At 36.8% G+C, this 15,120-nt stretch overlaps 1 protein-coding gene across 1 annotated transcript; it reads right to left on the bottom strand.

Moving 5' to 3' along the window:
* Positions 1-11: 11 nt before the first annotated feature.
* LOC137947885 (protein LATE ELONGATED HYPOCOTYL-like) lies at positions 12-14,518 on the bottom strand. The gene is made up of 6 exons (XM_068793711.1): positions 14,254-14,518; positions 14,056-14,167; positions 12,236-12,297; positions 2,172-2,378; positions 635-2,077; positions 12-549 (listed from the first exon to the last, which is right to left on the bottom strand). The coding sequence occupies exons 1-6, from the start codon at positions 14,290-14,292 to the stop codon at positions 127-129; spliced, it is 2,286 nt and encodes a 761-aa protein (XP_068649812.1). The 5' UTR covers positions 14,293-14,518; the 3' UTR covers positions 12-126.
* Positions 14,519-15,120: the final 602 nt, after the last annotated feature.

The following is a 15,120-nucleotide window of genomic DNA, read 5'->3' as shown; positions in this document are numbered from 1 at the left end:
TGTATATAACTCAATGCTAGTGTACACCCTGCATGACACTTTCCAGGACTTGTGTCTGGGACTAACAACAGCTTAAAACCATAAAGTTACAGGCAACTAGAAAAGCGTCATTTATTGCATGCATTATTAAGTCGAAGCTTGGCTCTCTAATCGTATCCTCTTTGCATCTTTCGCTTCAGCATGGTCACAACTATTCATTACTTTATTCTCCTTGGCCTCCACTGAGCACCTCTTGTAAGGTTTGAAACCTGTTCGACGAGTCTTCAGCTTTCCTTGTCCAACTAGATTCATCAGCACTTCCTTTTGTGTGTTATTGAGGCTCCCGGATGACTCATCCAACTGGGCTACTGCAATATCATAACGAGAAGGAGAGTGTATTGTGCTGTTAAGCTCTAATTCCAGCTTATCTCCTTCATTCTCATCTGATGACTTAAGCTTCTTTTCTCCTCCAACACTGTTGCAGCGTTCCTTGTTCCTCAGGTCATGTGATGATGAAAAGCTCTGTGGTAGAACTTCTCTAGAGAAGAGTGCCTGAAAGGCCAGCCGTCCCTGATAAATGATCACAAAATAAAATTAATGACATGTCTACGATGATTATAAGAGAAACAAAATACTATGTTCATCCAACCACAACCTCTTCAGAGACAGACTTCCAAGAATCATTAGCATTTGTCGTGCTCCTACCACACCGGGTGGAAGGTTCATCACCTGGGTTACTTATTTCAGCTTCTTTTAGTAGTTCATTGTCTTCTCCCTGCTTCCCTAACATGTCAGTTTCTAAATCGCTGCAAGAAGGTGTGTTGGACCCACATGATGAACGATCTACTTGTTTTCTGGTCTTCTTCTCCTTATCAGGGTCCTGAGTGGTCGATTCTTGTTTCTTCTCATGCCCCATAGCTTTATGTTCAACACAGCAAGACCCAGTTCCTCCGGTGTCCTCTGAATCAGATGATGATGATGACTGAGATGACTTAGAACCAGGACTCCTTGCCTTTGGAGATGTAGGGAATTCTGGATCCAGTATTCGCTGGTCTTGCTGGTTAGGTCTTTGATTATCAGTAGTTCGTCCTTTCTTGTCTCCTGGTGCTTGTGTAGATTCTGTGGTTGGTATGGTGGTTGTGGCTGGTGAAGTAAAGGTGAAGGCAGGGTGAATGGGAGGGCAAAAAGGGAGAAGTCCATGAGAAGCCCACCATGCACAGGCAGCAGCTACTGTACTCGCAGCTAGTGCTGCCAAACTCGGTTGTGAGCCTATCCGTCTCACTGGAAATCCTCCAATAAGGACATCAGCTGAACGATCATCAGGGCAGGACCAGAATGAAGTTGCCATACTGGCAGCTGCATGGACTGAAGGGTTCTGTAGAAGTGTGGATATTATGAGATTTGAAAATGCTGATGTGCTGTTTAAATGAGTTTGAAACGCATTTGAGTTGTTCTGGAATGGCAAAAAGGGAGGATGGACAAATGGCATCGATTGGTGAGGGCATGATCTTGCAGATTCACTGATTGAAGATCCAGTAGTATTTGCCAATAAGTTGGTCGTTTTGTGGTTCCCTCCTGATTGGCTAGCTCCAGCTACTTGATTTGTTCCATCGGATGAAGGAGCAGGAATGCATGTTTCAACATTTCCATCTAGTACATGCACAGGAATGTACCTCGGGCAGCCACTAGCACCTTGTGTTTGAGCAGTAGACAGCTTCAGCTTTTCTTCCCTCATTACTTCATTTGCCCCTTCACCTGGAACTAACTCTATCTCGGAAGCATGGCTATGATTTTCAATATGGGATTTATCATGTCTCCTAATGTTCAAATGCAAATAAACAGCATCAGATCTCTCAATTGTTATGTTCCCCTTAGGCAGACCACTCAAAGAGGACTCATCTGTGGTTACCAGGTAGGTTGTCTCTGTCACTGGAGGTATGAATTCTTTGCAAGTATTTATCATCTCAATTGCCGAGGTTTTGCTTGCCGAAGAGACAGAAGTACAGGGAGCCTCTTGGAAGAGGCTAACAACTTCTGAACAGTTTCGTTGTTCTGAAGCACCATTTGTTCTTTGAGATGTTCTGATGCCAGTGGACTCCTGATTAGGACATGTTAGATCAGTTTTCTTCTTGGTCCTAAAGAGGAAGAAGAAATTAGTAATACAAGAAAAAGACAGGAGATTGTAGGCATACCTCAGGCGGAGGATCATGTTCCAAGTCCAATCCCTTTTTGTTAGTTACCGATTTCTCTTCCTTAGGTCCAGATGAAGATATTGGACGCCCTACACCAGTCTTTCGAGGATAAGGGTTGCTTGGTTTTCTTTTAGGGCGTGGAGGAGGGATATTGATGTCATGAGTTTGTCCTAGTCTCATGCCTTTGATAACTGCTTCTTTTTCCAACTGAAACCAATAAAATACTAGTTAGCACTAGAAATTATTTATAAACCACTAAACAATTGAAGATATATATAGTATTCAAGTTGCTAAACTATGCATACATATAATTTATGGTTGAACAATCATTCTTTCTAGAAGAACATGATTTTTCCCAAGTTCTGGGTGAAAACAGCCCGGCATGTACACTTTTGCAAAGAAATACATGTTTACTTCTTGTGGTGAAAAAGACTTGTCAAGGACTGGACACTCAAAGAAGCAAGTGCTAGTTGACTGAGATATCTGCATTAACCAGTTCTTAAAATCTGCATGAAATCTGAGATTTGATAGCTAGTTGGAAAGACCTCATGTTATGCAGATCAGAAGCCCTACAAAAGAATAAGAGAGATTGAAACCACTGACTTGTAAATCCTACAAAAGCAAAATGAAGTGATATAGAAGGATCTGATATTTATCACCTTGTGAAGCAATTCAAAATAAATGGGCTAGAATATTTCTCCATAAATGTATTCTGGCTAATTCATAATAATGCATAATGCAACCGTTACCATCCTAGAGTCTTTGTCATTGACTGATGAGAAAAGAGAAGACTAGAACTTAAAGCAAGTAAAAAAAGAAGGGCAAGGTTACCAGAGAGATGAGAAAGAGAGAAACTAGAGAGTCAAAAGAATAGAAAGAAAGAAGAGGTTCTCAAGTATATTTGGTCTTGACTTCTATCTCTTTATTTATGATTTTAATTTCTCTAACAAGTACTAAACAAGTAATCAACTTCATCAAGTATGTTGCTGGGTGAATTTTCTCTTTATGTAATACTAGTAAAATAATAACTCAGTAGGTCCAAGAGCCAATCTTAAAGGGTCAAATTGGATGATATTAGAGTAAAATCAAGTTCAGGGTAAAAAGAAACAGTGGCATTGCCGTTGGACACAACTTACTCAACTTTGCGACATTATGATTCTTTCGTTTCTCTTTGAGAAAAATGAGAATTTCATTCAAAGGAGAAGAAAAGGAGATACATCAAATTACCAAGGCCTGTACAATAAATGGCCCAACAGACCTAAAAGTGAGCCAAAAACTATAAAAAAACATAAGATGATTACAATGAAATCAATCTGCATCAAACGAGTAAGCACCCTTCTCAACAAGATTTGCAAGTAAAACGGCCATCCTTGCCTAATTAGCTAACAAATCATTTGCACTTCTAACATTGTGTGACCATTTCAATTGAAGACCTTGACACAAATCAAGAATGTCATCATGAATATGCCAAATTCTCCAAGGAGGCTTAAGGCCTGATGAGAACCATTAGTTACTAAACTGAATCACCCTCGCTCACAAGTGGAGAATTGCAATTCTGCTTAAAAATCTTCTAACCACATAGCAAAACCGGCAACTCTGCCTCAATAGAATTCAATTGACCTAATTTTGGGCAAGTGCCCTTTCGTGTTTCTTGTCAATGCTCTCTCACTAAAATTTCTACTCACAGGTCCGCAAATAGGATTTTTTTTTTCAGAAACAGATAAACCGTCCATTAAGCCATAGTTTTTTTTAAAAATATTTCGTTTCTGTTCTTGGTCTACGCTTGTTTGAAGTGTTAGGTGTATGTGACTATTATCTGTTTTTACTCTTGAAGTCTTTTTTGTTTCATAAATAAATGGTGATGTTTAAGTAATTACACTTTATTAAAAATTTCAGCAAAAACATGGAGGTTGACAGCAGTTTATCTATTGAACTCTCCTCTTCTTCCCTTTGTGTTTTCTCTTCCTTTCTCTGTTATGGGAAAAAGTTCTATCATTTTTAATAGTACATTTTAGGCTAGTTATCTGATAGTGTTTTGGGAGAACAGTTCACTTTAGCTAGGGTAGGAAAGATATTGTGCTCATTTGTTGGAAAGAGACCTCTTAACATAGTAAAAGAGGGAATGTGAGGTCGTATTTTTAGAAGTTAGGGATTGAGTATGAGAAAGGAGAAAGAGAGAAGAAAAGAGGTGTGAAGTTAAGAGATTTAAGAGAAGAAGAAGGAAGAGAGACTCGGAGAAGGAGAGAAGAAAGAGAGAGAGAGAGAACTGTGATGCAAGAAGCAGTTTCGTTAATCCTCTCTGGATTTCTGTACTGTCTTCTATTAATAACTTAAGACATTACATCAAAAGGATAAAATACTCCTCACTTAGCTCACATCTAATAAAAAAACTAAACAACCAGAAAACACATGAAAAAAAATATAACTTTAACCCTACAACTTAACATCCTGCTAATAGAGACTTTAAACACAAATATATACTACTGAAATGACCAAAATACCCTTGAATTCTAATACACTACCTCAAGCTGGGTATATATATTATTTTTTTAATGAATAGCGCATTGTATTAAACAAAAAACATAACAAAATAAGGACTAAAAGGGGGGCGCTTCCAAAAAGGGATTGAGACACCCTCTCTTGCCAAGGAATCAACCATACAATTAGCAGATCTAGGAACATGATCAAGGAGCAAACTGGGAACATATGGAGTAATTACTTTCACAAACATCATTGGATCACAAATGAAATGATAGTTATTGTTAGAAGATATAATTAGGTTTTACTCTATATGTTTGGTCCTTTTATGGATCATTGGGTTACTCGTAATGAAAATTGCTGCTTGATTATCATATTTCAACACCATTGGCTCATTTGATGCTAAACCAAACTCTTTTAACACATACTTCACCCACATGAGTTAACTTGCAATGTGAGCCATAGATTGGTAGTCAGCCTCAGCACTTGATCTTGCTACAATAGTTTATTCTTACTTTTTCAACATACAAGATTACCACCAACAAACACAATACTTTTGGTCTAGCTTCTATCCCGCATAATTTGTGTCTGAATAGCCTATAATTTCTAGATAAGCGTGTAGCTTGTAAGACAATTCTCCACCAGGAGCTCCTTTCAAGTACCTCAAAATCCTTTGGGCAGCCTCAAGATGGAAGTTTTGGGGATTCTCCATGAATTGATTCACGTCTCCTATAGCAAAGATATATCTAGTCTAGTAATAGTAGTATAAATCAACAGGCTAGCCAAACTCTTGTTTATTGTCTTATTTTTCTAAAAAGGGACTTCATCATGTATATTCAAATTCATTGCCATAGGTGGTCTTAGAAGGTTTTGCTCCCAATAATCCATGCTCACACAAATATACCAACTACATACTTCCTTCAAGACAATAGCATACCATAATTTCCTTTAGCTACTTATGTGCCCAAAATGTAATTGACTCTAAATCCTTAGTTTGAAAGTTTTTCTTGAGATACTCTACTTTTGTGATCTCCTCAATATCATGACTAGACAATATTATAACATCTTCATGTTAAGAAATAACCTCACATGGATTAGTGAGTACAAAGATCTTTAGTTTATTAGTTGGAAAAGAAGCTTCCTGAGTTGGTTAGTCATTTTGGGATGGGTCTAGGACATGGTATCAGAGCAAGTTTTCATATGTGGGCCTCTACCCAAATTCTCCACATGTAGAGTCACAAAAGAGGGCCTACATGTGAGGGGGAGTGTTAAGGAATAATCTCACATGGATTAGTGAGTACAAAAATCTTGAGTTTATTAGTTGGGAAAGAGGTTTCCTAAGTTGGCTAGTCATTTTGGGATGGGCCTTAGACCTAACTTCACACTTCAATACCACCAAAACAACCATATATAAGGACCGACAAAGAATAAACAAACACCTTTCCATTCTCCCATGAGCGACATATCTAAGAGCTTAATCCATATATACCTCTTCCTACAGGTCCCCATATATTGCAATTTTAGTATGTAATTATTGAAACTTAGGATGCCATGATGTATAATCATAATAGAAGAGGATTAAGAGGTGAGAAGAGGAAGGAGTTGTGGAGAGAAGGTTTTAGAAGGAGAAAAGGAAGAGCGACGAATTTGGAGAAAAGAGGAGGAAAATTAAGGTAATGGACTTATCTAAACCCTCCCCCTTAAGTTGTATTTATAGATACCAAAAGTCCTAATATTCCTAGAATACCTTTCACTCTAGTAAGAGTGAATAAGAGACATGAATCTTAAACTAATTACATGAGTGCCTTCTCCTTGGTCTGTGGGCTTGAGCCCATATTCCAAATAGTTAGACATGTGGGACTTCCTTTGTTGTGTAGGCTTGGGCCCATCTTCCCTCTAGCTGGAGGTGAAAGAACATCATAAAATACCAACTTACTGCAAATGGTGTATAGGATCTTCCCGTATAAAATGGCAGTCCACCATATCTTCCAACACTTCCCCTCAAGCTGGTGGTCTTTTTTTTCCAAGAGACCCAACTGCCATTAGTATAAGAAAGAGTAAAATCACTCTTAGCCATAAGACATCGCTCCATACTCCAATCAAATGGTCATAGTCAAAAATATTTTTCGCTCAATTTCACAAACGGAAAAGTAGCCCTACTGTGGGCATAGAGTCTTATCTACTTTCTCAGGGTAACTAAAAAAAAAACCTCTTGGGTGAATAATAGATTTGACTCACACTGAATGTTGGGTACACTCCTATCCTCTGTAGGTAGTGGGTCTATAGGCATTGTTTAGAAATGTAGTAATAAACTCTTCCATCACGATCTCCCTCCATAGGGCACCGACTCTCAAATGGTAGGAGTAAAAATGTCAAATAAGGAGGGTAAAGGGTAATCACCGGAAGATAATATGTTGGGGCCATATGCTTACTTTTTCATCAGAATAACCAATGTTGATAACAATCAACAACCGAGAAGCCTTTCTTCAATAATAATGTCTCAATCTCAATCAGAGAGACACAATAGCAGCAACTGAAATGGGCAAAGAGATACAATAGTAGTAGCTGAAATGGGCCTGGGCCCAAATAGGCAGTTATATAGCACCGGATTGTTAGGAATTAAATGCCTTAATTTAAAACTAACGAGAACAATAATAATAATCACGGAAGAAAGAAAAAGCAAGCACAGAAACAAACAATAAGATTTATACAAGTTCGCCTCAAGGTGAGGCTACGTCCTGTCTTCTGCCATTGCAGTAATCCACTATGAAGATGAAATAGTTTACAAGAGAAATCGCACACTTACAAGTGTTTCTCTCTAACCTCTCGGGCTATGCTCCTCGGATTAAGATGATTAAAAACCCTAATAGTGGCGCCCCTCAATTATAAAGAGAAAATTAGGACAACCGCGATACAAGAGTAAAATTCCCAAACTACCCTTAATGAAACAACAATCAATATATCGTGGATTGGATGGGGGCTCTGCCCCTACACCCCTGGGAGGGAGGCTTCCTACTCCCCTTCCAACCCCCATGTCGAATTGACCGCACAGGTCGATCCACGACCAACTCAGTGTAGGGCGTTAATTATGCTCCACAACTTAACACAGATAACAGTACGTAGTAAAAGTCCATAAAAGCAATTTGGACACATAAGATAATCTGCAACAAGTCCATCCTTGAATAAGGAAGTTATGCACGAAATAATAAATTGAGGATCATCTAAGGTAATAATCCTAGTAATAATCAAGTCGGAGTCAAACGGGTAGCAGATAGTAGTTTTGACAGTGAGTGGGTGAGTGAACCAAGTGTTGTTTAATTATCAATAAATCAAACAATCTCCAATGTGTTTATCCTTCATACTTCTCCTTCTATTCTCCCCCTCAAGCTGGGAGATAATGTCAATGATCCCAACTTGAAGTCAACAAATATTTTGCAAGCTCACTTGTTAATCCACCTCTTGTATGATTAAGTAAAAGAAGGCTAGTATAAACAACTTCACTAGCTCAAATATTGTAAACCAAGTAACTCAAGCCAAGCCGAATATTTCAAACTTTTCTTGCCTTAATTTTTTAGGTAAGGATATCAAATCAAATTCTTTGTAAGCTTTCAAAATACTAACAAGATTTCACAAAATCTGTGGTTGGAAAAATCTTCTAAACAAGGTAGTTTCTTCCTTCAATTGGTGCCAACTTAGCAATCAAAGAAGACACCTTTCCTTGCCTTTTTTTTTCTTGAAATCTTTAGGCAAGGGCAATCTTTGACAAATAAATCAAGGAAAGTTTTTGAAAATAAGATCATCTTCTAAAGATTCTTTCCAGATATTGTTAGTTAACAAACAAAAACTTTCCAAGGGTAGATCATGGGTTTCCTGATATTGTTGATCAATAACAACAACTAAAAAAGTGAAGAATTTTTTTTGGCTCAAATCCGAATCTATGCATGCAACAGTATATCAGTATGACCTTTGATTATTCTAATACAAATATTTTCTTAAATATAGATCAGATTGATATGGAATTTTCTCCTTTTGAAACTATACTTAAATGTCTTTCAATCAAGTATAAATATTTCTTTTGAGATAAATAATCTAATAGATTTCAATCTCTGTAATTTGGCAGAACTGAGTACTCTTTCTCCTTTGGGCAGCATGACCGTTGACTCTTCCGAGATCGATATCTCTAGATAAAAAAACTTATATTGAGAATTGGATTAATAGATAAGAAAATAAACTTACAGATCTTTCTTTTGATATATACTTTTTCATATAAAGTCTCGTTCTTGATGGCATAAAACGGCTCAAAAGTTGAAGTTTTTTGCTAGTTGACCTTTGTTATTTCATATGTCGATTTCTGTTTCTAGAAAAATCTAATTTCAACGATTATTTTTTAGTTGGACACTAGACTCAAATACCTTTCCAACGATATATAATTTGCTATATAAAAAATATGGCAAGAGAGTGAAACATCCAATGAAATATAGAATGGGGTAGTTGGATGCAAAAACCGCCACTTGCTAAAAGTTGCTCTACTATGCTCCTTCATATGAATGTTCTAAAACAGTACTAGGGTAATGTAGTTTCGACTAAATGCTACCTTATTAACAGAATGCCTTCTGTTATTGGAGGAAAATTTCCCATCCAGCTACTGACTCCATCAGTTTCCATACATACCTTGATCCCACGAGTATTTAACCATGTATGTTTTGTACATGTTTTTGGTTCAGCCATAAAAAAATTATCTCTTCGTTCCATAAAATGTCATCCTGGGGATACTTTTGTACGCAGAAGTGATACATGTGTGTCTGTCCTTCCAAAAGGAAAACCTTTGTATCCACTGATGTGACACTTTGAAAATATCCATTTTTTTCTACTATTGTTAGAGATACTTCTCCTCTTACTCCAAATCTATTAGTTGTTGCACTAACTCCTACAAAGGATAGTCTTACCCACTTACCAAATGTTCCTGTAGAAAAACTACTACAAGTGTATCACAGAAGGCAAACTTCTGATCGCCTAGCACAAGCACCCTCTCTGTCGCTAAACCCAAAATCCTCTTCATCTGTTGATCCTAAGGTAAGTGACTCAGACCTCCCTATTGCATTTCAAAAAAGTGTCCATAAGTCCACTAGATACCATCGACGAACTTTGTCTCATTTGATTCTTTATCTCACCGGTAAAAAATGTTTGCCCTATCTTTATCCTCATACACTGTTCCTTTTTATGTACAAGAGGTTCTATTGTCACCTCAATGGAAAGCAGTTATGGATGCTGAAATGGAAGCACTATGTGATAGAGGCACATGGGTGTTGTGTTACTTGCCCTCAAAGGTTACTGTTGTTGGGTGTCGTTGGATATACACTGTCAAATGCATGGACAATGGTTCTATTCAACAATATAAGATATGATTGGTTGCCAAAGGCTACACACAGACCAATGGAGTGGATGTGTTTGAGACCTTTTCACCTATAGCTCGTCTGTCTTGGGTACATATTCTCGACTCTGTTGCAATTAACCAAGATTAGTGTAGTCTCAACTTGATATCAAAAATGTCTTTTTGTATGGTGACCTCGATGAGAAAACGTGTACACGGAGCAACCTCCTCGGTATATTGCTCGGAGGGACATTTAGAAAGTGTGCCAATTCAAAAAGGTGATTTATGGACTTATAACAAAGAGACCCTTTGGGGTAGTGGTTCTACTAGTGTATGTGGACTGTATTATTTTGTCTGGAAGTGGTCGACAAGGGATTGAAGAAGTAATGATACACATCTCACAACATTTTCAAATGAAAGACTTGAGTCCCCTGAAGTACTTCATTGGCATAGAAGTGGCCAGAAGCAAGGCAAGACTTGTACTCATTTAAAGAAAATATGTCATTAATATGTCACAGGAGTATGGTCAACTAGGAGCAAAACCAGTAGAGACTCTTACAAAAATGGGTCATGATTGACATAGTGAGGATAACTATGAACTTAAAAGACAAGTTTGTGTATAGCCGGTTAGTTGGAAAACTAATCTATGCTATCGTTACCCGTCCTGACATATCATTCTCAGTAAGTGTGATCAGCCAGTTTATGGTCGGCCATAGAAAATACATCTTGAAACGATTTAAAAGATACTAAGATACCTAAAAGGTTCTCCTGGTTCAAGACTAATAATCATCTTAAGATATAGGCGTACTCAAATGCCAATTATGTTGGGTCTAAACTGGACAAGAAATCAACTACTGGTACTATGTGTTCTTAGGGGGAAACCTAATAAGTTGGAAAAATAAAAAACAAAATGTGGAGGCCCGCTCCAGTGCCGAAGCTAAGTATAGAGTTATGGCTCATACAATCAATGAATTAACTTGGGTGAGATCAATTATGCAAGAATTGAATGTTTAGAGCAATGGACTTACGACGACGTACTGCGACAATCAAATTGTTATTTTTATTGCTAGAAACCCAGTGTTTCACGAAAGAAAAACACATAGAAGTGGATTGTCACTTTGTTAGAGATGCAATTATGAAGAAAGATGTGTTCAATCTCTACATTTGATCCAATGATCAGATAGCTAATATGTTCACCAAGGCACTAGGAAAAAAGGAATTTGGAGATTTTTGTAACAAGTTGGAGCTCATGGATATTTATGCTCTTGCTTGAGAGGGAGTATTAAAAAAATACTATAGAAGGGTAGTCTGGTAATTTCTCACTCTTTGTACTTCCTAGAAATAGACTTATTTTATTCAGTATGCTTGATAGTTTATGTGGTTTAAATTTCATGTAATTAGGAGGTGTAATGAGGAAGATATAAGGGTGTGATTAAGTTTAAGTGAGTAGGGACATTATTGTCCTTACACTCTTTTTAAGCTATATAAGGTGATTAGGGGTTGACCAGAACCTGAATCAAAAGAGAGAGAGACCTCTCTTTGCTGCGGCTCTCTCACTCCTCTCTTCTCCTCTTCCTCCACTCTTAATCCCTCTTATTCCACAATTTCACATCCTTAATACCAAGCATGAAATTCCGAAAGACAGGAACTAAAACAAAAAAAGATTAACACAACTTTCTTCACTAATTAATGCATGATAGCAACTAAAAAGAATTTCTGTCAGAGCATACATGTACTTCCAACAGAGCATGGGATGTCAAGTAACCAATGGGTAGCATAAATTTACAATACAGAGAAGTGATCGCGCTGCAGCTTATAGCACCACAGATGAGAACAAGTGTCCACTTGCATTCCTCCAATTAGTTTGAAAATTGAAGTGCTAAAGGAACTACGAATAAGAAACAACTGTCATTCTTAAAGATGCTCCAGATTATCTGTAGTCACTCTTAACATGCATATCCAACAGCTAATTAAAAATCATGGGAAGTGAAACAAAGAAATAATCACAAAGAAACAACTTAAAACTTTTCTGACACAATTAATTTCTATCACAGCTAACACTTAAGTAAATTCTAGAAAACAATTGACAGAAATAAAAAAGAAAATTGCATCCAAATTTTGACAGGTATAACAATCAGATAGTAATGATTGGGAGAGTTAGTCTTTCTCCTTTTTCCACTTATGTTCTATATAAGATGAGAAGGTACCAAGCAACCTTAGAGAAGAACTTTTGGGCATGACTTCTAATCTGCACTGCTGTCTTTGTCCCAATATGTTCTGCATCCCATAGAAAGGCAAAAGATGCCTTCAAAATATCAGCTTATGTTTTTGAAAGGTTATATCAGCATTTTTTGTTTTTTTAAGAGAAAGATAAATATTAGCTTTTTTATCTTAGAATTCCAAACCACAACCAATCCAAGTTGTGAATGCACACAGATCCCTAGCCCTCAACATACAGCTTCATCATTTATGAGTTTAAACATTTGGGTTGGATCCCAAAATGTTCCACATTAAAATCCTTCAAGTAAGATAAAATGGATTGATCAACCTTCCACAGTGAGATGCATAAACCTAGATGGCAGCAACGTTAAACAATCGAAGGAGCAAATACAAAATCCATAAAATGAACTCTAGATCAAGGCACAAGGTCTTCATAGTATGTAGAGAGTATATGCATAAATATGCAATAGTAATTGATTTGCCAACTCTATTGGCTTATGTTATAACCTTGTGTTTTCTTCCATCTACTTAAGACAGTTCTCACCATTTTCAAAAAAAAAAAAAAATGTTGAACAATAGAAAGAGAATAGAAGTAAAAAGAACAGTGAGAAAGAAAGGAAAAAAAGGACAGGACAAGACGGAATTAGATGAATAAATTTATATGTCAGTATGACATGGTACTCTCTCTCATACGTTGCATGATTCAGAAATTGATTAAAGGAGAAACGAATATACAAAGAATTATAAGAATAGCCAGAATGAATCAGCAATTGCAGACATCCTACTTGAAAAGAAAAATGCTGAACAAATGGGATGAAGACAGAAAACCAACTGGCATAGGGTATCATTACTGAATTTTGCATTACTGTTTTTTGCAAGATTTTATGAGAACCACTAGAGTTACCTCTGAATCATCAAACCAAATATATAAAGATCATGGGTTTGTTAGTGCACTATGTAAGTGAAAGTGAATTACACAGGTAATTCACTTTCACTCGTTTAAGTGAAAAAATGAGTGAGAGTGAATTCACTCCATGAGACCAGTGTACTTTCACTCGTCATTTCACTTGATGCTCGATGCTGAAATTAAACTAATTCAGTTGGATTTTAATGGAAATATTCATATTATTTTATTAATAAAATACCTTATTTATTTATTTATTATTTTTATAAAATTTAATATTATATTAAATTACTAATTTAAGAGTGATAATTAAAATATCGTAAAAGTAAAAATTTGATCAAGTATCTAGAGTAAACATTTTTCTTTAAGTATTCTATTTTTTATAATTAATTAAATTATTTTTTATTTTACTTTGTAATTATCGTATTAATTTAGACTAAACAAAAATCTACCTTATATTTTTTATATTTAATTAATTTAGTATTTTTATATTAATTTTTTAAAATTATTTATCTAATTTTGTAATTAAAAAGTTAAATAAAATTAAATAATCTATTAGAGTATTTAATAAACTCATTCTCTACTTTCCACTAAATTTTTCATTATACAAACTAACACAGAAAAGTTCTTTACATTGCACTTTCCATTGAACACAATAATACAAAAAAGTAATTCATTTTCACTTTCACTTTAACTAGGAAATTCACTCTCACTTTCCACTGCAGTTTCAAAGTCCACTAACCACCCCCCACAATATATTGCTTTGTCTATTAAAAATAAAATATTTATTGAGAAGGTGGTAGAGTGAAGTCGTAACTGTGTGGGGGGGAGAGGTCATATAACAATACTAGAATTCCATATAATGACAAATTAGAAAAAGAAAAATAGAGGTTCTCTGTCAGAAATATAACCTTCTATTCGTTGCCAAGCTCGCCCATACAGTTTTAAGGCTTCTAGAAACCTGTTATGTTCCTCCTCTGTCCATCTTTCTCTCTGCTTGGTGATCGTGTATGGCTTCCTTGTCTGGCATATGACCACGAAGTCATTTCGAAATTATTACTTTTTATGCAGTCCAAAGTACCAAGTATGTGGTTCGAGCAGCCAATCACCTTTATAACTAATTCCTCTCCAGAGGAATAAGGTTCCATCGTCAGATTCCGGTCTTCACAGGGAAGGTCTGGCGCTTCCACTTCTCTCTAATCCACATCCACTCCAGACTTCTTCCATTTCCAACCTCCGTCTTATTCAGCGAGACCAATCGATAAACTTCATAACTCGTACTTACTGCAAAAAAAAAAAAAAAAAAAAGAGAGAGAAAAGCAAATTCCAGAACAGAGATCCTTCTCCAAAGACAAAACAACTACCTGAATTCGATTTTTTGAATCCTCACCGGACGCCCAAACCTTACAATCTAAAAGACATTAAATTAGTAAACCGATACCAATCCACCGAACCTTCATCATTCTTGAAATGCTTAAAACCTTAATATTGTAATTTGTAAAGCTAAACACAAAACACACCTCGTGAGGCATCCATTAAAGATCAATTCCAGCAGGGAGTTCGGATCTCTTGTCAGCAATGGAGAATATAGGACTCAACTCGTTGCTACCTCCTGAAAAAATCCGAAAGTGAAACCCGAAAAGCTGAGGGAGCTTTGGCGAAGGGAGAAAGAGAGAGAGAGAGAGAGACGTAAAGCAAATCTCAGCCACTATTTTATTCTTGTAGATTTTCGAATTTTTGGGTGGCGAAAAACACACTTTTATTTGAGGATGAAAGAGGCGGAGGTGTCTGGAGTTCGGCGAGCGTGCACGAGATGACGAAAGGTGGCAGGACGTTAGTGGTCGATTTTATTCGCATCGATCGCACTGACGCTTTTTAGCTCGAGGAGGAGAGAGAAGCGGCTTGCCTCAAAGCTAGCGGGCCTCCGAAAGCGCATAAAAGCGATTCGAAAGTGTAGAAGCCGCATGCGTGGCAGA

The sequence above is a fragment of the Aristolochia californica genome, unplaced genomic scaffold, assembly GCF_029961685.1.
Source record: "Aristolochia californica isolate CCGP_79_NKW_82.1479 unplaced genomic scaffold, dmAriCali1.0.hap1 SCAF_13, whole genome shotgun sequence".
NCBI classification, from domain to species: domain Eukaryota; kingdom Viridiplantae; phylum Streptophyta; class Magnoliopsida; order Piperales; family Aristolochiaceae; genus Aristolochia; species Aristolochia californica.
Note: the sequence above shows the minus strand (reverse complement) of the source record. Positions and strands in the feature narration are given on the sequence as shown.

Coding starts and splice junctions, on each gene's coding strand:
- LOC137947885 (XM_068793711.1), bottom strand. CDS start 14,292: ATGGAACCTTATTCCTCTGGAGAGGAATTAGTTATAAAG. Junction 2,379..12,235: donor CCCAAAAGTTCTTCTCTAAG/GTTGCTTGGTAC, acceptor TATTGGTTTCAG/TTGGAAAAAGAAGCAGTTAT. Junction 550..634: donor GGAAGTCTGTCTCTGAAGAG/GTTGTGGTTGGA, acceptor ATCATTTATCAG/GGACGGCTGGCCTTTCAGGC.